Source organism: Schistocerca cancellata, chromosome 4, assembly GCF_023864275.1.
Source record: "Schistocerca cancellata isolate TAMUIC-IGC-003103 chromosome 4, iqSchCanc2.1, whole genome shotgun sequence".
NCBI lineage: Eukaryota > Metazoa > Arthropoda > Insecta > Orthoptera > Acrididae > Schistocerca > Schistocerca cancellata.
The window spans coordinates 556,937,123-556,959,770 of record NC_064629.1 but is presented as its reverse complement, the minus strand read 5'-3'; the positions used below and the strand labels follow the sequence as shown (position 1 = coordinate 556,959,770).

Sequence of the window (22,648 nt, the reverse complement as noted above, 5' to 3'; positions counted from 1 at the left end):
GTAGAAAGTCAATTGGTCAGAGGAGTCTTGTTTCACACTGTTTACACTCCTGGCAGAGTTTATATACAAAAAGTGAAAAATATTTATTTATTTGTGTTCCTCTATTTTTGTCCACATGCTGTATGCACAAGTGTGTGAGCAATTATTTCCAAAAAGTCAGAACTTACTTTGTACCATTAAAGACACAAGAAAACTTTCACATAACAACAGATGTGCTGAAAGATGGCATGGTGTAGTCCTGGCACACACAGAAGGTTCCCAATTATTGGTTCTAACACTTTAAATGACAAATGTCAAGGTGATATATGGACAACCAATACTGATGTGGAATGCATATCTTGATGTGTGTGTACTGGCTGTAAAACAAACGTGTGTTCACACAAACATGAGTTTTCCTTTTCACGATGAAGGGTGCTCAACAGTGCAGTTATTGACAGTTTTCTAAAATAATGTAGGACAAATATGGCTGATATGTCTAAAATTATAAACTCCATTAAAGTCAGATTCACTTTCACCCATTCACATTCAGCCCTCGACAACACCGATTGTAAAATGTTGAACACCATCTCGATCTTATCAATGGAGAGACGTCTACAGACGTTAAAGTAACCTCTGGCGTGCCACAGGGGAGTGTTATGGGACCATTGCTTTTCACAATATATATATAAATGACCTAGTAGATAGTGTCGGAAGTTCCATGCGGCTTTTCGCGGATGATGCTGTAGTATACAGAGAAGTTGCAGCATTAGAAAATTGTAGCGAAATGCAGGAAGATCTGCAGCGGATAGGCACTTGGTGCAGGGAGTGGCAACTGACCCTTAACATAGACAAATGTAATGTATTGCGAATACATAGAAAGAAGGATCCTTTATTGTATGATTATATGATAGCGGAACAAATACTGGTAGCAGTTACTTCTGTAAAATATCTGGGAGTATGCGTGCGGAACGATTTGAAGTGGAATGATCATATAAAATTAATTGTTGGTAAGGCGGGTACCAGGTTGAGATTCATTGGGAGAGTCCTTAGAAAATGTAGTCCATCAACAAAGGAGGTGGCTTACAAAACACTCGTTCGACCTATACTTGAGTATTGCTCATCAGTGTGGGATCCGTACCAGATCGGGTTGACGGAGGAGATAGAGAAGATCCAAAGAAGAGCGGCGCATTTCGTCACAGGGTTATTTGGTAACTGTGATAGCGTTACGGAGATGTTTAACAAACTCAAGTGGCAGACTCTGCAAGAGAGGCGCTCTGCATCGCGGTGTAGCTTGCTCGCCAGGTTTCGAGAGGGTGCGTTTCTGGATGAGGTATCGAATATATTGCTTCCCCCTACTTATACCTCCCGAGCAGGTCACGAATGTAAAATTAGAGAGATTAGAGCGCACACGGATGCTTTCAGACAGTCGTTCTTCCCACGAACCATACGCGACTGGAACAGGAAAGGGAGGTAATGACAGTGGCACGTAAAGTGCCCTCCGTCACACACCGTTGGGTGGCTTGCGGAGTATGAATGTAGATGTAGATGTAGAGATGTAGATCTTAATATACGTTGTTAAAATTTAGACAAGGTTGTTCCAACTTGAGTGCTCGCCCATGGGCACAGATGGGCAGGAGCAGACAAATAGCTGATACACCGAGAGTCAGTCTGCTGGACACAGCATACGTAATTGTACTGCCCTGGGTGAGAGCGTAAGTCAGTAACGGTCAAGTTGCTCACACAAAATGTATGCAATAGGACTACCTGGGAACTAATGCCTGAAGGGCAAGCACTGGAACAGCCAGATATAGACAGTTTAATGTAAACAAGGCTACAAGCCTTGGGAAAATTTAGTTGTCTGATCACTTGGCAAAACTCTCAAAGCCTGTCATGGAAGATTACTGGATAAATTAACATCTGCTCTCATGCTAAATTTGTAGCCCACAAGCATTGCTCATTGGTGGATTCTCTTCTGAGCGGATCCTGCCAAGTTTGTAGGGATGTAAAGTTCTATGTACTGACTTGGCAGAAAATCCTAAGAAATTTTGGTCTTATGTCAAAGCGGTAGGTGGATCAAAACAAAATGTCCAGACACTCTGTGACCAAAATGGTACTGAAACAGAGGATGACAGACTAAAGGCCGAAATACTAAATGTCTTTTTCCAAAGTTGTTTCACAGAGGAAGATTGCACTGTAGTTCCTTCTCTAGATTGTCGCACAGATGACAAAATGGTAGATATCGAAATAGACGACAGAGGGATAGAGAAACAATTAAAATCGCTCAAAAGAGTTAAGGCCTCTAGACCTGATGGGATACCAGTTCAATTTTACACAGAGTACGCGAAGGAACTTGCCCCCCTTCTTGCAGCAGTGTACCGTAGGTCTCTAGAAGAGCGTAGCGTTCCAAAGGATTGGAAAAGGGCACAGGTCATCCCCGTTTTCAAGAAGGGACGTCGAACAGATGCGCAGAACTATAGACCTATATCTCTAACGTCGATCAGTTGTAGAATTTTGGAACACGTATTGTGTTCGAGTATAATGACTTTTCTGGAGACTAGAAATCTACTCTGTAGGAATCAGCATGGGTTTCGAAAAAGACGGTCATGTGAAACCCAGCTCGCGCTATTCGCCCACGAGACTCAGAGGGCCATAGACACGGGTTCACAGGTAGATGCCGTGTTTCTTGACTTCCGCAAGGCGTTCGATACAGTTCCCCACAGTCGTTTAATGAACAAAGTAAGAGCATATGGACTATCAGACCAATTGTGTGATTGGATTGAGGAGTTCCTAGATAACAGGACGCAGCATGTCATTCTCAATGGAGAGAAGTCTTCCGAAGTAAGAGTGATATCAGGTGTGCCGCAGGGGAGTGTCATAGGACCGTTGCTATTCACAATATACATAAATGACCTGGTGGATGACATCGGAAGTTCACTGAGGCTTTTTGCAGATGATGCTGTGGTGTATCGAGAGGTTGTAACAATGGAAAATTGTACTGAAATGCAAGAGGATCTGCAGCAAATTGACGCATGGTGCAGGGAATGGCAATTGAATCTCAATGTAGACAAGTGTAATGTGCTGCGAATACACAGACAGATAGATCCTTTATCATTTAGCTACAAAATAGCAGGTCAGCAACTGGAAGCAGTTAATACCATAAATTATCTGGGAGTACGCATTAGGAGTGATTTAAAATGGAATGATCATATAATGTTAATCGTCGGTAAAGCAGATGCCAGACTGAGATTCATTGGAAGAATCCTAAGGAAATGCAATCCGAAAACAAAGGAAGTAGGTTACAGTACGCTTGTTCGCCCACTGCTTGAATACAGCTCAGCAGTGTGGGATCCGTACCAGATAGGGTTGATAGAAGAGATAGAGAAGATCCAACGGAGAGCAGCGCGCTTCGTTACAGGATCATTTAGTAATCGCGAAAGCGTTACGGAGATGATAGATAAACTCCAGTGGAAGACTCTGCAGGAGAGACGCTCAGTAGCTCGGTACGGGCTTTTGTCAAAGTTTCGAGAACATACCTTCACTGAAGAGTCGAGCAGTATATTGCTCCCTCCTACGTATATCTCGCGAAGAGACCATGAGGATAAAATCAGAGAGATTAGAGCCCACACAGAGGCATACCGACAATCCTTCTTTCCACGAACAATATGAGACTGGAATAGAAGGGAGAACCGATAGAGGTACTCAAGGTACCCTCCGCCACACACCGTCAGGTGGTTTGCGGAGTATGGATGTAGATGTAGATGTAGATGTAGATGGTAAAGAAACTTTCCCATATCCTTAGTAGCTGAAAGGAGGAGGTATCATGGCCACTGTTTTGGCTTGACTGCCCTCAACTTAATGTCTGTCACTTTCTGACATTATTCTTTGCATTGAGAAATGACCGTGTCTCAACAGCATGACACCCGCATGAAGGTAACACAATGTGCTACAGTATTATCCATGCAGGCTTGCTTAGCTGTCACATCCGTTACTTCATTTCCTTTGACAGCAATGTGTCTTTGCAACCTTCCCTGATCTTTATACCTGGAGAAGAAAATCATGAATTATCACAACTTGTTTATTAGCTGTGTGCATGCATTGTAAAGCTTCAAGGCACTCTGGGAGTTGCAGCGGATCAGAAATTTCACAGCATCAATATAAAATAAGCTTCCATAGCACATAGTATACATTGAAGGTTTCAACTGTAACCAAAGTGCAGGCATTACATTACATTTATGAAGTTAAGTGCCAGGGGTCAATCTTCGTATTAGCTGCTGGTCATCTGCACGTCTTACTAAATACAACTGTGAATGGCCTCATAGAGCTGAAATGTTGCTCGCCAGGCCATTCATACACTGGTGAAAAAAGTCATGAGATACATCCAAATATTGTGTAGGTGTAGTGCACCAACTCGAGATGGCATGGACTCAACATGTCATTCAGTGGAAGACCTCTGCAGAAATATTGTGCCATGCCACATCTATAGACATCCGTAATTGTGAAAGTGTTGCCTGTGCAGGATTTTGTGCACAAACTGACATCTCAATTATGAATTCATGTCAGGTGATCTAGGTGACCAAATCATTCACTTTAAATGTCCAGAATGTTCTTGAAATCAATCGAAAACAACTGTGGCCCAAAGACATGACGTCGTCATTTGGGAACATGAATGGCTGCAAATGGTCTCTAAGTATCCGAATACAACCATTTCTAGGCAATGATCGGTTCAGTCGAACGAGAGGACCTATTCCATGTAAACACAGCCCACACCATCATGGAGCCACCATCAGCTTGCACAGTGCCTTGTTGACAACTTGAATCCATGGCTTCGTGGGGTTTGTGCCACACACAATTCCCACCTCCAGCTCCCACCAACTAAAATTGGGACTCATCTGACCAGGCCACTGTTTTCCAGTCATCCAGGGCCCAATAAATACAGTCACAAGCCCAGGAGAGGCGCTGCAGGCGATGTCGTGCTGTTAGCAAAGGCACTTGCTTTGGTTCTGCTACCATAGCCCATTTATGCCAAATTTTGCCACACTGTCCTAACGGATATGTTTCCCATATGTCCCACATTGATTTCTGTGGTTATTTCATGCAGTGTTGTTTGCCTGTTAGCACTGACAACTCTACACAAACACCGCTTCTCTTGGTCGTTTAGTGAAGGCTGACGGCCACTGTGTTGTCTGTGGTGACATTTAATGCCTGAAATTTGGTATTCTAGGCACACATTGACACTGTGGATCTCGGAATTTGAATTCCCTAACAATTTCTGAAATGGAATGTCCCACGCATCTGTCTCCAACTACCATTCCGCATTCAAAGTCTGTTAATTACAGCCATGAAACCATAATCTCACTGGAAACCTTTCCAAATGAATCACCTGAGTACAAATGACATCTCTACCTATGTACTGCCCTTTTATACCTTGTGTAAGTGATACTACTGCTATCTGTATATGTATACTGCTACCCCATGACTTCTGTCACCTCAGTATATAAATATTTTACGGAGTTGTTGTGCAAGCATATTTCCTTGGCATTCTCAATTTTTCGTCTAACACTACAGATCATTGATTGCAATAGTACTGCGGTCAACAACTCTCATTACATCTCACTGTGTTTGGGCTTATAGCTCTACATTATCCTTGCACAGTCCATTTGCTTTTGACAGTTATAAAGATAAATCGACTTTAATTACTCAAAACAACCAGTTTCCACAATTCTTCTTCAAGATGTCAATACTTAGTGATGAACAATTGCTCAGCTTCAGTTGCTAAATTAATTCACAACTCCTCCTCCTTTAAAGGCATGGGGGAATTTGCTAATGGTCTGCATATATTTCTTTCTAAACTTATAAAAACTTTATTTCTGCTCATTTTTTGAGATAAAATGGTCTATTACTTTGCATGCAGTGGAGCGAGTTCTCGTATATTTCTCTAACAAGTTTACATCTATTTTTGAGAACTATGATTCCTTACTAGACCCCTTATTACAAGAGCAAGTCTACCACACTGCTGAACTACTTTGCCAAATTGGGCTCTCTCTGTAATCTGTGAACAACCCACTTACTTTCCTGTAAGATTGAAAAATGCTCTGGTAGTGTCTATTTATGTAAGTGGACATACACTGATGAGCCAAAACATCAAGATCACTGCCCACTACAAGACTGTATGCCACGTGGTGCTGATGCAGGCACATGATGCGGTAAGGAAAGCACACGAGTGGAACAGATACAGTTGGAGACTCATTCTAGCAATGACATGGGGAAATCCACTTGCATAAGGGCTGAGTGTTGTGGCTGAGTGCCTGAGAACAACCATCTTGGAAACAGTGAACCTTGGTGGCTGTTTGCATGGTAATGTTGTGAACATCTGTAGAAAGTGTTTGAAGGACAGAGAAACCACAAGTAAGCAACAAGTATTTGCACATCCACACCTCATCACAAAACATGGAGGTCGGACACTTTCACGATCTATACAGCATGTTAGGTGTCAATCTGTGGCAAATCTCTTGACATGGTTCACTGTCAGTGCAAGCCAAGTGTTTCACAGCACCTGATTCAGGACACACTGTCGAACATGGGGACCTGCAACAGATGATCTCCACACATTCTCGTGTTGACCCAAAACCACTGTCAATTATGCTAGCAGTGGGCACAGGATCATCGACACTGGATCGTTGATCAACAGAAACTTGTCATCCAGTCACACAAATCACATTTCTTGTTACACCAGGTAGATGGTCGTATCTGGGTTAGCCACCATTCAGACAAACAGCTGCTCAAAACATGCACCGTGTCGCAGGTGGAGGCAGTGTTATGCTATGGAATACATTTACCTGGGCTTCCTATCAAATGTGCTGTGGGCTATGTGAACATTACTGCAGACTACCTGCACCCCTTCACGCGTCATGTCACACACACGCACGCATGCAAACCCTCCCCCCCCCCCCCCCTTCGAGAGTGATGGTGCCTTCAACAAAAGAACTGAAGAACTGCCCATGTCTAAGTAAGTAATCCAACCTGCATGCAAGACAGGGAGGTGAGCCAGACCCAGATCAAATCCGCGCAGTGGACACCAACCAGCCTTAATGTTGTTTTTAGGCAGCTTCCCACACCTGTTTAGGTAAATCATGGTCTGGTTCTCAAATTCCACCTCAGAGAATATGGTACACAAGCAGTTAAAATATGATAACACACAGAACAATGTTTACATGGTTCACAGACAGGTGGCACATCTGTAACCTTGGTTACCTTGATGACCATGGTGTCAGTAAGGGCATCTGACCACGAAGTTCAAGAATAATAATAATAATAATAATAATAATAATAATAATAATAATAATAATAATAAGTATTATAATAATAATGATGAAACTTCTTGGCAGATTAAAACTACACTCCTGGAAATGGAAAAAAGAACACATTGACACCGGTGTGTCAGACCCACCATACTTGCTCCGGACACTGCGAGAGGGCTGTACAAGCAATGATCACACGCACGGCACAGCGGACACACCAGGAACCGCGGTGTTGGCCGTCGAATGGCGCTAGCTGCGCAGCATTTGTGCACCGCCGCCGTCAGTGTCAGCCAGTTTGCCGTGGCATACGGAGCTCCATCGCAGTCTTTAACACTGGTAGCATGCCGCGACAGCGTGGACGTGAACCGTATGTGCAGTTGACGGACTTTGAGCGAGGGTGTATAGTGGGCATGCGGGAGGCCGGGTGGACGTACCGCCGAATTGCTCAACACGTGCGGCATGAGGTCTCCACAGTACATCGATGTTGTCGCCAGTGGTCAGCGGAAGGTGCACGTGCCCGTCGACCTGGGACCGGACCGCAGCGACGCACGGATGCACCCCAAGACCGTAGGATCCTACGCAGTGCCGTAGGGGACCGCACCGCCACTTCCCAGCAAATTAGGGACACTGTTGCTCCTGGGGTATCGGCGAGGACTATTCGCAACCGTCTCCATGAAGCTGGGCTACGGTCCCACACACTGTTAGGCCGTCTTCCGCTCACGCCCCAACATCATGCAGCCCGCCTCCAGTGGTGTCGCGACAGGCGTGAATGGAGGGACGAATGGAGACGTGTCGTCTTCAGCGATGAGAGTCGCTTCTGCCTTGGTGCCAATGATGGTCGTATGCGTGTTTGGCGCCGTGCAGGTGAGCGCCACAATCAGGACTGCATACGACCGAGGCACACAGGGCCAACACCCGGCATCACGGTGTGGGGAGCGATCTCCTACACTGGCCGTACACCACTGGTGATCGTCGAGGGGACACTGAATAGTGCACGCTACATCCAAACCGTCATCGAACCCATCGTTCTACCATTCCTAGACCGGCAAGGGAACTTGCTGTTCCAACAGGACAATGCACGTCCGCATGTATCCCGTGCCACCCAACGTGCTCTAGAAGGTGTAAGTCAACTACCCTGGCCAGCAAGATCTCCGGATCTGTCCCCCATTGAGCATGTTTGGGACTGGATGAAGCGTCGTCTCACGCGGTCTGCACGTCCAGCACGAACGCTGGTCCAACTGAGGCGCCAGGTGGAAATGGCATGGCAAGCCGTTCCACAGGACTACATCCAGCATCTCTACGATCGTCTCCATGGGAGAATAGCAGCCTGCATTGCTGCGAAAGGTGGATATACACTGTACTAGTGCCGACATTGTGCATGCTCTGTTGCCTGTGTCTATGTGCCTGTGGTTCTGTCAGTGTGATCATGTGATGTATCTGACCCCAGGAATGTGTCAATAAAGTTTCCCCTTCCTGGGACAATGAATTCACGGTGTTCTTATTTCAATTTCCAGGAGTGTATATGCCGGACCGAGACTCGAACCTCTGCCCGAGTTCGAGTCTCGGTCTGGCATATAGTTTTAATCTGCCAGGAAGTTTCAAATCAGCGCACACTCCGCTGCAGAGTGAAAATTTCATTCTGGAATAACAATAATAATAACAACAACAACAATAACAGTAATAATAATAATAATAATAATAATAATAATAATAATATAAGAAACTAAGAAATCATCAAAAAAATTAGACCCCACGCTATGCAGGATAAATGTGTAGGAAAAGAATTGGAGTGTAACTAAATAATCTCTAACTACATACTTTTGCATCATTTAAATTATTTCAAAGGTTCTTGAGAAAGCAGCCTACCTCAGAATTGAGATTCACTTACCCAACAAGAAATTATTAACAATAACAAAAAATCCTGAACATTAAACCCTGTCTTTTTTAGCATTTTACCTAATCTTTCCATGGCTAACCAGTCTTACAAATGGTTAATACATTAACTATCAATCTAACAACATCCATTTTATTCAGTTTCGAATGAAGGTCCCTGGTACTTACTAGACATAGTATAATATGTAAAATTCCTTCATGTTCACATGGATGTAAAGAAAAACTAATGAAACATGGTGATAAACTGGTCAAAAATACTTAGGTCAAACTGCCGATGCCTATTTTCCCTCCTTGGTAACATAATCAGATAACCTTCTGTGGCAATGCAGCTGAAGTCAATGAAATATTTGTTCTATAAAGGTGAGCATTAATAATTTGATGCAGAGCTGATAACTGAAAACCTCGCTAAGCCTTCTTCAATGATCTAAATATTAAAAGGAAGTGTGACATACACAACATCCATACAAGATCTTTTTAAATTTCCATACAGACTTCACATGCATTCCTGAGTAGAATACAAAGACAGAATTGTTTATCACCCACACTTAAATTTAGCTTGTGAAACAAAGGTGTATGGGCATGGATGGGCAGTTGGATGCACACACACACACACACACACACACACACAGTGTGCATTAGAAATGTTTCAAATATTTAATAGTATTACTTAAATTCTGAATTAAAGTGGAACCACTATTTCTCTATGTGATAATTTTGCATAATTTGAGACATAACAATTATGTTTAGCTGGGTTAAGTTTAAGGCATGTTTATGCAAAATTTAATTATTTTATATGGGTGAAACCTTTAAAAGGAATTACTTATAAAAATTACAAGAAATATGATGTTCAGTGTGAAAAAATATTAGATAATACTGGTGCAACCACACCACATAATGTAAGTCATGAATGAAAAATAAATTACAAAGACACCATGCTGCTTTACACAATGAAGCAATGTTTTTTAATATAGTCTATACAAGGGTTAAATTTATCTGTATTACAATGGAATTAGTTGAGGTCTGTAACTGTCTTATGAAAATGGAAGTAGAAAGAATGACTAAAGCAAAAAGTGAAGTTTCATAAACCATATTGTCTTTACCACATACAAACAGAAAGAAAGACAGTATTTGCCCCCATTAAACCTGTTTTACTTAAAACTGAAGTGTGAAATGTGTTACACTCCAACAGAAATCATGTCTACCACAAAAATTCCCTGATTTTCTTGGAGCCGGTGTTGGTGGGAGCCATAAAAATACACTGTAAGACAGAGCGTACGTTTCCTCCTCATTAATGATGAATCCAGTATACACATTGGTCAAAACTATTACTGAATCAGATAAAATTGTGGGAAGTGTGGGCCTATCATCATGGTTATAAGATAATAAATGTTCATGCTGGGCAACGTATTCCAATAATACCTGCACACAATGTATCAAATGTATCATATCATCCAGTAACACTTTGGGAATCAACAATGCAACCCATTTAAAGGACAATGCACCTATGGCATCAGCATATGGCACAGCTAAAGGTTGGAGGGTCTAGTCTTCATATTTTCAAGCGACAGAAAAACTGCACTGGGTAATGTTGAAGGCAGTATGTCTGTGAATGCTGACAGCCGCCACAGCAAATTTGAGCTGTTTCATTGCTGTGTCTCGTGTCCTCCCCTAAAGCAAATGTGTCAGTTGTCAGATTCAGCACTAAATAGTAACCCTTAAGAAAATAAAACAGTCGCATTTGAGTGCCCCTCTTCTTTACCCAATGTTTGCCACCACTGAAGGGCTGTTTCACTGATGGAACACACTCCCTCTGCTTCGTGCACAAAGATTGCCATTGCAAAAACAGTAGCAAACAGGTTGGATTTATTGCGTTGTCATGTTGGTGTTTCAGAGGATCATGAAAAGTTGCACTCTTCTGTCTATTGTAATAAGTTGCAGACAGGAGATGATGACTGTCTCTGGATGTAACTGCTTACACACGACTTCAGCCTGATCTTCATACATACCTTCCATTATTTAAAACAGCCCATGATCATGAAGGTATGCCATAGATTGCCTCTGCACCTTCAAAAGTCTATCCTATCTACGGTTCACAGAGGTAGTGATTCAATAGTCAATTCACTGCTATTCTACACCACTTTTATATGTATTGCAGTCAACAATAGCACTGATAACTCCTAAACTTCCAACACTAGAATATCTCCCACTAATGTGTAGGGGCAAAATTCGCATCCAATTTCCTTTGTTTGTAAATGATTAGGCATGCAAATTTAAAAGGTTCTTGTTACGTTATGTACCTGAAGACCAAACCTTAGTGCTTTGACACTGGCTGTTTAAAAAAGAGTGGTGATTGGGGAGCTTTATGACTGAAACTTTTACTTTTTTTTTCTTTTTTCACAGTGGTATTTGTTTGTTTTCTTCTTTTAGATTTATTAAAAGGTTTCAACAAATGGTTGCTTCTGATGAGAAGCAGCAGCATTTTCTTGCCTGTGATACAGTCCTCCTCTGATCTAAGGTGTTTCTCAATATTATTTTTCCATTTCCCTCCCAATTCAATGATTACAAAATCTGAAGAGGATTGATTTCAACCTTTCATGGGCCTTCAAAGTCATGTGACCCACAACTGACAGCACTGCAGAAGGAACAGACAAGTTACTTAGTGTAGATGTAGAACCCCAAAAAAAAAAATCCATGTGCAAGTTAGGTAAGACTTTCAGTTTGGTTGAAATACATTGAGCAATTTCGTTTTCTGAGCATAAACAAGCTAGAACATGTCCACTAGAAAAGTGAGGAATGGTGGGAGCAAATAAGCTCCACCTTCCTCTTGCAGGGCAGCCAGCCTACACCCATGTTCTGTGATTCCATGGCAGAAGAACTACACACAGTCATAGGGTCACTGATCCAACCTGGTGTTGTGAGGGTCGTAATCTAACTCTGTAATGGACCAGGCTTAATCTCTTCACTCATTTCAAAACAAGAAAATACAACAACAAGCAACACACGGCACCTACCACTCAGTATCAGCCCTTGTGCAACTGCTTGCTAAGACTGGCAGTATTATAAAGGAGAAAGACCATTCAACCACTCACAGTTGCTGTGACATGGGCTTCGCCTGAGGATGTCCAGTACCAGTAACTGAAAATTGGTTACCTTTTTTTTCCATTTACATGCAGAAAATAAAGTATTTCAAACCAAAAATTGGCTACACTTTTGATATTCCTGTGCAGAAAATAAAGACATTTCAAACTATATCTGATAAAATAGTTCATCTGGATACAATTTGCTATGAAATACCATTTATTAGGTAATTTTGCATTCTTGCATTTTAAGGCAGAATTCATATCTATCGCAAATGTGAATTTTTCAGGTGCCTACTAATAAGTCTCATGTTAATGTGATCAGTGAGTGAGCTGAATGTTATATTTGCTGTACACTTCTAATAATACTACCTAATTGTTTTGACCAATGTAGGAGAAAGAAATGAACCACCTAAGGCGTGCAACGTTAGGACACATCGGATATCTGGCTTTCACCATAACTAGTCAACACTTTACAAAGCTCTTTAAAGAACCAACATGGTAAAAACAACTACTATTTATACTATAAAAACTAAAATAGAGCTCCCCACTTTTTTTTCCGACAAAAACATAACATTACATCCAATCTCAATAGTCACTGCAGGAGTCAGAAGAAGCCCTTACCATGGATTTAATGTGGTTTTATCTTTTCCTCGAGAAATGAATCAAGTCCTAGTCAGAACTCCAACATACTCATGAGGTTAGCCTGTTAATGCTATACATATGAATTATATAGTATATTTTATGCATGAACAGATGATTTATTGTTACTTTAGTTGAGCATTTTTAGTTTCAGAATATATCATGTATAAAGAAGAACTGCTCTTTAATTACCTTGCCACTCAAATCGGGGACAGCACACTTTATTTATTTAATCTGAAAATGGATTAAATATTTTGTAATATCTGCCACATATCAGTTCACAAAATGTAATTATTAAGTCCTGAATAAAACTGTGTGAAAGGCTGAGATAGGCCTCTCAATAGCATAAACAGCTATAATATAAGACAGCTTGTAATGCAACATTGTAAAAATCAAGGAAAAAGTAAATGAAAATTTCTTCCCTCACCATCGAGATGGTTTAACATAACAGATTAAAGTATTATTTTCAGAAAAAATCTATACAAGCTATTTTAAGCAAATATATGAGAGATAAATTATTTTAAAGCTGAGTACACAGATTTACCACTATTTTAAGCACTCTCCATATACAGCTGAAAAAATATTTTTAACATTACTACTGGGATTACATTTTCAGACAGTGGCAAGTGATCTGTGTTGAAAGCTGCATAAGCAAACAGAAAATCTCTTCTTTGCAAAAGCTAAAATTTTAAAAGGATAATGAAGACAGCATCTGGCAACGGCTATCTACATTGATTGGATGGCGTACATGGTGGAAAAACTTAGAAAAGCACGTCAGAGTCTCCCTTCCTTTCCACAACATAAGCACTGCTCTACACCTGCAACACTACAAAAAGGCCTCACTCAGCAAGACGCAAGAACAAAACTAGGCTTTCAGAGAATTTTGCTTTCTCGGAGCACATATTACCACTGTTACCTGTCAGCTCAGTACGCAACATGTTTTTCCGGTGCAAGTACACTTATTCATTACTACATTGGCACCACAAGCATAGTGAGTATACTGAATAAAAATTACTTTTCATTATATCCTCTGTGTTTGCATAACTGACCTATTACTTTATTATTTATGCAAGAACAAAATGATGTCCAGTTCTTTTACTAATAATTACAGAAACTCAGTAGTGGTGTTTAACTGGGATTGTTGGCCCTTCCTATTCATGTCAAAAATTCTATACAAAAAAGGCACATCACATCAGAAAATTTTTCTGTCTTTTTGTAAGTACTTGTACATGGGATCACAGTCACATCAATCTTATAAACAAAAATATGTCTATGAATGCAGCGATGATATTGCGTAGAAGTTAGACCACACCAGTCAAAACTCATGTAATTCTTATAAAGCATTAAAAAAAGAATAAAAAAAAAACAAAAAAGCATTACACTGAAAATGTGAGTAACATAATAAATGAAGAGGAAGATAATTACCGGGTAAGGTGTTAGTGATGCACTGCGAATGCACACAACACAAATATGAAACTGACATCAATGAGCTTATCAGAATTCCTCTCCAAGTCAAAAACCAAATGCAATGGACAAATGAGAAAAAGGTCAAAACTTTTGGCAATGAGTTTGTGATTTATTTATTTATCATGTGAACCTCACACTCAGTTATTTTGTTTGATGACATTTTCAGTTAACTTATGGGATCTTGTAACTTGCATATGTTTGAGCAGTTACTGCTATCATTCTTTTTGTAAAATCTAGTATAAGTCTCACAGGTAAATACACTCATGAACACAAAAATATACTACACACAATCATCCTGCAGACCTGACAGTAATCACTCAACCATCACCACAGAAAATTACAATTGTTCTTAGTGAAACCTTAAAAACATTATACGAATGTCATGTACTATAATTCAATTCAAAAGAATGACATCACAAATTAAACCTCGTAGAAGCAACAAAACTAATCATAAAATTGGTTTATTATAAATTTCATCTTTTAATGCCAACGAAATATACCAACACAGCAGTACATTGGTGTTAAGAACAAACTGAGCATATGTGAAGTACAGCTGGCATAACAAAATTAGCAGCTTTCACTGCAATATAAAAAGTAATTGCTCCACACAATGAAAAGCTTATAATTTCAGCTGTGTTAAAGCCACCACACAACCACAACCTATGACTCTTTTTTATAGCAGAAACAACATTGCTATAAAGCTAAGATTAATTGCCAGTTAGATGTGTTGAAGATATAGCATCTGAACTAATAACAGCAGATGATACTAAACTACACGATGTCATACACTCTACAAGCACTGAATGTTGCCAGCATTAGGAAGGTCAAACTGGATGGCAAACATGCCTAACAGTCAATCATGCAGAAGCACAGCCTACAAGAATATTGTGCACTTACTGACGAACAGTATGAAATCTGCTAACTCGGTCCGCGCTGCGTACGGTCATATCGAGGCTCGATGCTGGGGAGGAAGGGTTAGAGGTTGTTGCAGGTGTAGACTTTGCAGCAGCACGGGTAACTGGTCTTATGGGGTGGGAAGCAAGATTTACCTTGCTTATATTCAATGATCGATTGGATCCGTACATTGAATTAAGAAGCCAGGTATTTCTAAGAAACAAAGAAGGTGGTGATGAAACTAGCATCCCATACAATGTTCAAATATAGTTATATCAGCTTATTTTGCTTATGGCAACTACATCAGCAAACAATGATTTTTCATTTACAAACATGTGATTTGATGTGACTTGTCATAAACACGTAAGCAGTTTAAAGAAATCCTAATAATTTCGATAAACCTTCAGTCACCAGTTTTGCAATCATTCAAACATGTGAACAGTCTTCTACTGCAACCGAGATCCTAATACTGTAAAATTTGACACGATCACCTTATTATCAGAAATAATGACACAACCAAAATATATCAATTTAGCTAAAGGATCAGATGACAGCTACTGCAAACCCATCACACACAGTAATACATGCACAACTTTTCAGACAAATATGAGAATAAATGTACTACAGTAAAAAAATCACATAAAAATCCACATCAAAGAAATTACAATCATACAAAACACAAAACCTTTTGTTCTAACAACTAAAATGTCTTAAAGGTTTAACTTCAATAACATTTTTAAATCTAAAATCTACAATTTGTTTATCACAGAGGGTACATACAAATTAAGTATATATAACTTCATTTCACATTAAGCAGGCAGCATAATGCAGTAAAAAATGTCCTCTCTAAAATATCAAACACATGACATTACTACAACATTATCTTGTAGATACCCTAAATTAAACTTGAGTCCAGGAACAAAAGTGATCCTAGCCCAACCTCGACATTCTGTCGGTTATCACACTACCGTGAAGATGTTAAGTAATGAACTCTTCAAAGATTGAATCGAACAACAGTCACATCTGGACATTCAAGTTAACAGCAAAAGATAGAGTATTTATAGCATCATAAGAGACAATGTAATGCATATTAAATTTTTAGCTGCTCCCATTTGTTCTCAATTAGGCTACCCTGTTTTAAAAACTGTAATTCACAGGTCACTCACAAAGCAATAGACAAATCATGATACTTTCAGAATTCACAGATGCTACATAACTATTACCATACGGTTTTATAAAACATTAATTTGCAACACGCCACACATTTGTACAACTGGCAACAGATTCAAACTCAAACACATAACGTCATATGAAGAATGCATCGCTCAAACTAACAGTAAGCTTTGGTCAGCCATTAAAACCCAGCTGACGGCGACTGAGCGGGGGGAGAGGGGCCGCGACGGCGACTGAACGGGGGGAGAGGGGCCGCGACGGCGACTGAACGGGGGGAGAGGGGCCGCGACGGCGACTGAACGGGGGGAGAGGGGCCGCGACGGCGACTGAACGGGGGGAGAGGGGACGACGACGACGACTGAGCGGTAGGGGGAGAGGGGGTGAGGATTATGGGGTGGGGTGGGGAAGGAAAGAAAGTTGCACCATAAAGTAGCCATTCAAATGGGATGAAAATTGGTAGATGTTATGTAGATGAAAAGACAAAAAGCTAATTACAATTCTAGAATAACTGCATTATTTATTCTAGGTAAAGGATGTCACAAATTGAGCACATCAATAGCACTTACGAAATCAGTTGTCTGGCTTACCATTTACTGGTAGAATCGCTGAATGTCCTTCTGAGTAATATCATGCCAAATTCTGTCCAATTGGTGCATTAGATTGTCAAAATCCCAAGACGGTTGGAGGGCACTGCCCATAGTGCTCCAGACGTTCTCAATGGGGGAGAGATCTGGCTACCTTTCTGGCCAAGGTAGGGTTTGGTAAGCACGAAGACAAGCAGTAGAAACCCTCACTGTGTGCGGTCGGGCATTATCTTACTGAAATGTAGGCCGAGGATGGCCTGCCATGATGGGCAACAAAATGAGGTGTAGAATATCGCAAATGTATCGCAGTGCTGTAAGAATGCCGTCAATGACAACCAAAGGGGTTCTACTATAAAATAAAATTGCATCCCAGACCATAACTCCTGGTTATTGGGCCATATGGTGGGTGACAACGAGGTTGGTGTCCCATAGCTTTCCGGGATGTCTCCAAACACATCTTTGGTCTGGAATCTCACTGAATGGAGTGGAATTCTCTTCAGTGATTAATCTCACTTTGAAGTGAGTCTTGAGACCAGTGAAGACTTGTCTGAAGATATCCTGGACAGTGGTGGGATACCAATCTGACTGTCACCTACCATACAGCCCAACCACCAGGAGTTACAGTCTGGAGTGCCATTTCATTTCATAGCAGGACCACTTTGGTTGTCATCCACAGCACTCCTATAGCATAGCATTACGTTGACTATGTCCTACAGCCTGTTTTGTTGCTCTTCATGGGAAGCCATATTGTGTTTACATTTCAGCAGGATAATGCCTTCCCACACATGGGGAGAGTTTCGTTTTTACTGCTTGTCTTTGTGCTTGTCAAACCCTATCTTGGTTCTCCCCCAATTGAGAATTTTTGAAGCATTATGGGTAGGGCCCACCAACCAGCTCAGGATTTTGATCATCTAATGTGCCAGTTGGACAAAATTTATCACGATATCCATCAGAAAGACATGCAACAACTCTAGCAACCAATACCAAGCAAAATAACAGCTTGCATAGGGCAGAGGTGGGCCAACACGTTTTTGACTTGCTAAATTTGTGAAGCTCTTTCTCCTGAATAAATACCCCAATTTTTCTGAAATTGTTTCTCTGTACATGTACATCACATCTACCGATTTCCATCCCATTCTGACAATTCCTTCATGGTGTATCACTTTAAAAAGAAAGTGTATTTAAACTTTGATTTGAGGGGACACTATGGCACCATAAAAATTACAATCATGTATGTTTACAGTGCAGAACATTAGCACACACAATTTTAATCAAACTTACGTATCAAGAGTCGTAGAAAAGGACTGGTGATCACATGAGGCCTTATGTGACATCAATGTGCACACTTTTTGTGGGTAGGCGTGCTGAGAGTTGGAGAAGGGTAACAATTTTCTGGAGGGGATGACCGAGTCATAAGGTTGGCCCTCATGGTCACTCAGTACAAAAAGGTGTCATACAAAGTTGGGGATGAATTGAAGGAGGTAGCATGTACTTAGGTATGAGCAGTGTAGCCATATGTGTTAGTTGTTTGAAATATTTTGCAATCCGGAGGCCTTAGAAATATTCGAGTATTGTTTGGACTTTGATATTTTGTAGAGAGTTGGACTTGGTCTCAGAAAGAGTTGTTGGGACTTCATTTAAATTTATTAACTAACTGGCATTTAGGACAGTGAATTCTTGTGTTGATTAATCAGTTTATTGGTGAGGATAGTTAAGTAATTTTTTTAGCTGTGGACTCGGTTGGTGTTTTACAGTAAACTGATTAATTTATTTAAGTTATATAGTGAATTGCTATTCACTGTACTGGGGCATGAGCTGTTTTATCAGTTCATCATAATAGCTTATGTTGACCATGAGCCAATAGTTTGGTGATGGATTAATAGAACAATAAACTGTTTTATTACAACTTAATCACCAGTAGTTGGGTGCATCATTTTGTTGTGGCACCTAAGTTCAACCTAATAGATAATAGAATTATGATTACTCCCCATTAACTATTTCACTGTTTTTTTATTAGATTTAAAGTCATTGAACCTTAGGAAAAAGTACACAGAGAGAGATAGACATAGATAGGAGAGAGAGATATTAACGAGGTTAACCAGCTCAAACAGTTCTGACTGCCATAACTATGACTGATTGAGCCTGAAAAAATGTCAGTCCTACCACCCTTCACAAGTGCTTCAGAAATTGCAGGTTTATAATGCAAAGACAAAATGCTGAATATCCATCTGGGTCATGAGAATTAAGAAATCCAGTCCTGCCAAACTGAGGGTAGTGAGTCCTACCCAACTGCAGTAAGTTGATCTTTGAGGATTTCATTCAGATTCACAATACATCAATATCCAATGTGTTCTAGTTGATGCTGAACTGTGATGATGAGGACAAGGAAGATAATGAAGAACAACCACCAACTCTAGTCACAGTGAGCAATGCAAGGTCATCTGTCCATACCCTATGCTGCTACACCCTCAAAACGGAAATGAATGATGAATGATGATTTCTTCTTACTCACACCACTCAAAAATTTGATTGACAATGCTAGATGGAAGTCACTCTCACAAAAGAAAATCACCATCTATTTTTCAAAATGACATGTAACAATTTTATTGGAATGTTTTTTTATGTAGTGCATGTATGTATATACCATGTATACATGTATGTATTATTTTGCACATTACTTAAATAAGGATGAATGTGCATATGTATGTACTACAATTTACTTTCAATTAAACTCATTTATTTGAATTTTTTTCCTCCATCCGTATCAGTTATTTCCACTCCTATTATTATGAACTCTCAGTAAGTTGAATTTTTTTCCCTGATCCCCTGAGTTCCAAATTACTGGGAATCAACTCTATAATGAACACAACTCGTATCAATTTGGTTACGGCACAAAAAGGAATGGATTACAATAAAGAAACCCATTCAAGAATATTATTTTTTTTCAACCCAATACAGAATTAAGATAAGAAAATGTGAAATACATCTATAAACAAGAATAATGAAGTCTTTCATTCTATGCCATACAACCTCATAATTAACACTAGTCATGGTGGGAAAATGTGCAACTAGGCAGTTGCCTTCCATGGAACACAAAATTTTATGTCAATATCGAATCTTCATTCTGTAGGGTTTCTGAGATGATAATATCATATGTAACTAATATTTTCCAAACATGAATACAACTGAATATTTCACTGCTTCAAAGAAAGGAATTACTTCATTATCAGTTAATTCGACATGCCTCAGAAGAGAAGAATAAATATTAGTCAGGAAAACTCTGCGGCTAAAACATGAAAGGTTATCTGGGTGTTGACAACAACTGAAAAATATAAGCATCATTTACAACAGATGTGCAGGAGAGCTTCTACATTTAGAGTATGGGAAACTTTGGAGGAAAGAGAGCTTCTGCATTTAGGGCAAGGGTCTCTATTGGGGGGGGGATAACTGCAGACACAACAAGATCAACTGAAAAACAGACAAATCAAGAATGATGATTTGAAATTCAGATCTAAATTTAAGGGCAGCAACAAACAGGATCGCCGCCTCCACCCCATATCTTCCACTAACAAGGTGAGGGCTCGACTTGAAAAATTCACACTGGAATGAGGCTTGGTTGGCTTTTAGTTTACCTTAAGAGTGTTATCCTGCACAGTCCCAGATGTACAATATTTCCGAACTGGGGCAAAAATTTGATAGTGGCGCTCCAGTTTATCAAGCAAGAGATCGAAAAGTAGTTGTAGTAGTAGTAGTAATAGTAGTAGTAGAAGTAGTAGTATGAAATTTTTATATAAATTTGAAATGGTCATATTTCTCCATATAATTTGTGTGATGTCCCTGTTGCATTTGCATCCTTGTTCTAACAATCAATCTTGTCATCACTAATTCCGTAACTATACCTGCCATTGTCAAAACTTGTTCTCCAGTTAACTTCACTAACCCTGCTGGATTTACCAGTTCAGTTATCCCACGTTTATTCTCCGGTTAAGTGTTATTACATGTTCCTACAAAGCATTTTCTGTGCTATTACGAGAATAGAACTTACACGACTGCTAACTGGGGACTGTACAAATGACACTGTAGTGATTTAGCAAAACTTCTCTGTCAAAATTTCATTTTCTTGGCTATGTTGAGAAGACAATATGTAACCTTCCTTACCTGTTATTGCTGTTAGTCATTTATTTCCACTCTGGTAGTTTGAATCTATGGATTTTGCTAATAATTATAACAACACCTATTCGCATACCGAATCAACCACATAAACAAACAGCGACTGGCATACACCTGTTCGGGTTTATTTGGCTCAGCTCATATAATCCAGTCCCCTTTTGTCTGTGGGAAAGCTTTTTTATTTCCGGATAAGATGGTGATTCCCCTGGCAGAGACATTACATACACTAAGCACGCATTCAAAAATCAACTTAGAATGTGTTCAAAAACCAGCAAAAAGCATTTCAAAATCATATGAATAATCAATAGACGAATGTGCATTGGATGCTATGTGATTTCTGAAACAAGGCCCTTTTTTTCTCCTTCTTTCAACAATATGAATTTGGCACCTCCTGAAATTATCGTCTGCGGCAGATACACAGATACCCTGGCCAGTTTACCCCCCCCCCCCCCCCCCCCCTCCCCGAGCCTGATCCTGTAGCAGTAGTAAAACACACTGGCCAGCCAATTCCCAGAAAAAAAGGTTTCAAACATTTACACACACTCAGTATACCAGTTTAATGAAATGCCTGAACTTGTGTAAAGGTAAGATGCTTGAATTAGTATTTTATATTTGATGGAACTGTTTGTTAGACCTAATGAGATGAATTAAAATTAATATCTTATTTTAAAATAGTTACATAATAACAAATCCATTTTTAGAGGAGAGGTTAATATTAATACAATACAATTGTCATTAAAAAGTCATTAGGTTTTTTAAACTATTATATAATGTGAAGAGTGAAGTTCCTTTACTCATAACGTAAGTTATTTCAGAGCTTGCACATCCATACAGTTCACAGGCCTGCTTATAGAGGCCAGTGGGGTCAGCCCCCTGGCATACTCTGGTGAGCCACCAAAGAAACAGTATCATCCAAATGACTGCCAACGAGTGCTTTACCTGTCCCGTAACCTATATTACTACTGTTGTCGAGTCAATGTGTTCAGTGTTAAGCACAACCTGTACTTCACTGTTCATATGTGTTGCTCAATAAAGTACTATGTTCAATAATCATGTTTGTTCTTGGTATAGCAAACTTAGCGATGAGAGAGAGTTATGTTTTCTCTGTGTGTTAGTGTCAGAGCTAAGTCACCCGACAAACATCTCAACGGAAGAAGTACTCCAACGTATAATTGCTGAGCAGCAAGCTTTCGGGAACAGGAGCAAGCTCTTGCCACTGCTCTCAATCAAGTGTCATCTGGGTAGTTGTGGTAGTTTACTCTCCCATCAATACAACTGTCACCCTTCTCGGCATATGATGAATCAGCTTAAGAGTGTGACTTCTACGAGACACAGTTACACAAACATTTGTAGGTTTTTTGTGTGGATGAAGCAAATCTGTGTAGAGCTCTCTCTCTCTTACCTGGCTGTGGCCATTCATTTATCAGTTGTTGTGCCGACTTGGGATTTTACAAGAAACAGCCACCTTATC

At 40.1% G+C, this 22,648-nt stretch overlaps 1 protein-coding gene across 4 annotated transcripts in view; it reads right to left on the bottom strand.

Moving 5' to 3' along the window:
- The window catches only part of LOC126183241 (dual specificity protein phosphatase CDC14AB-like), a 212,138-nt gene that overhangs the window by 2,080 nt on the left and 187,410 nt on the right, over positions 1 to 22,648 (bottom strand). For 3 of the 4 annotated variants that reach the window (XM_049925033.1, XM_049925031.1, XM_049925032.1), the window contains exon 13: positions 15,254 to 15,463. The exons of the other annotated variant lie outside the window; for it this stretch is intronic. In XM_049925033.1, coding sequence (XP_049780990.1) covers positions 15,254 to 15,463 — 210 coding nt within the window. The remainder of the gene's footprint in view (positions 1 to 15,253; positions 15,464 to 22,648) is intronic. 4 annotated transcript variants of the gene reach the window in all.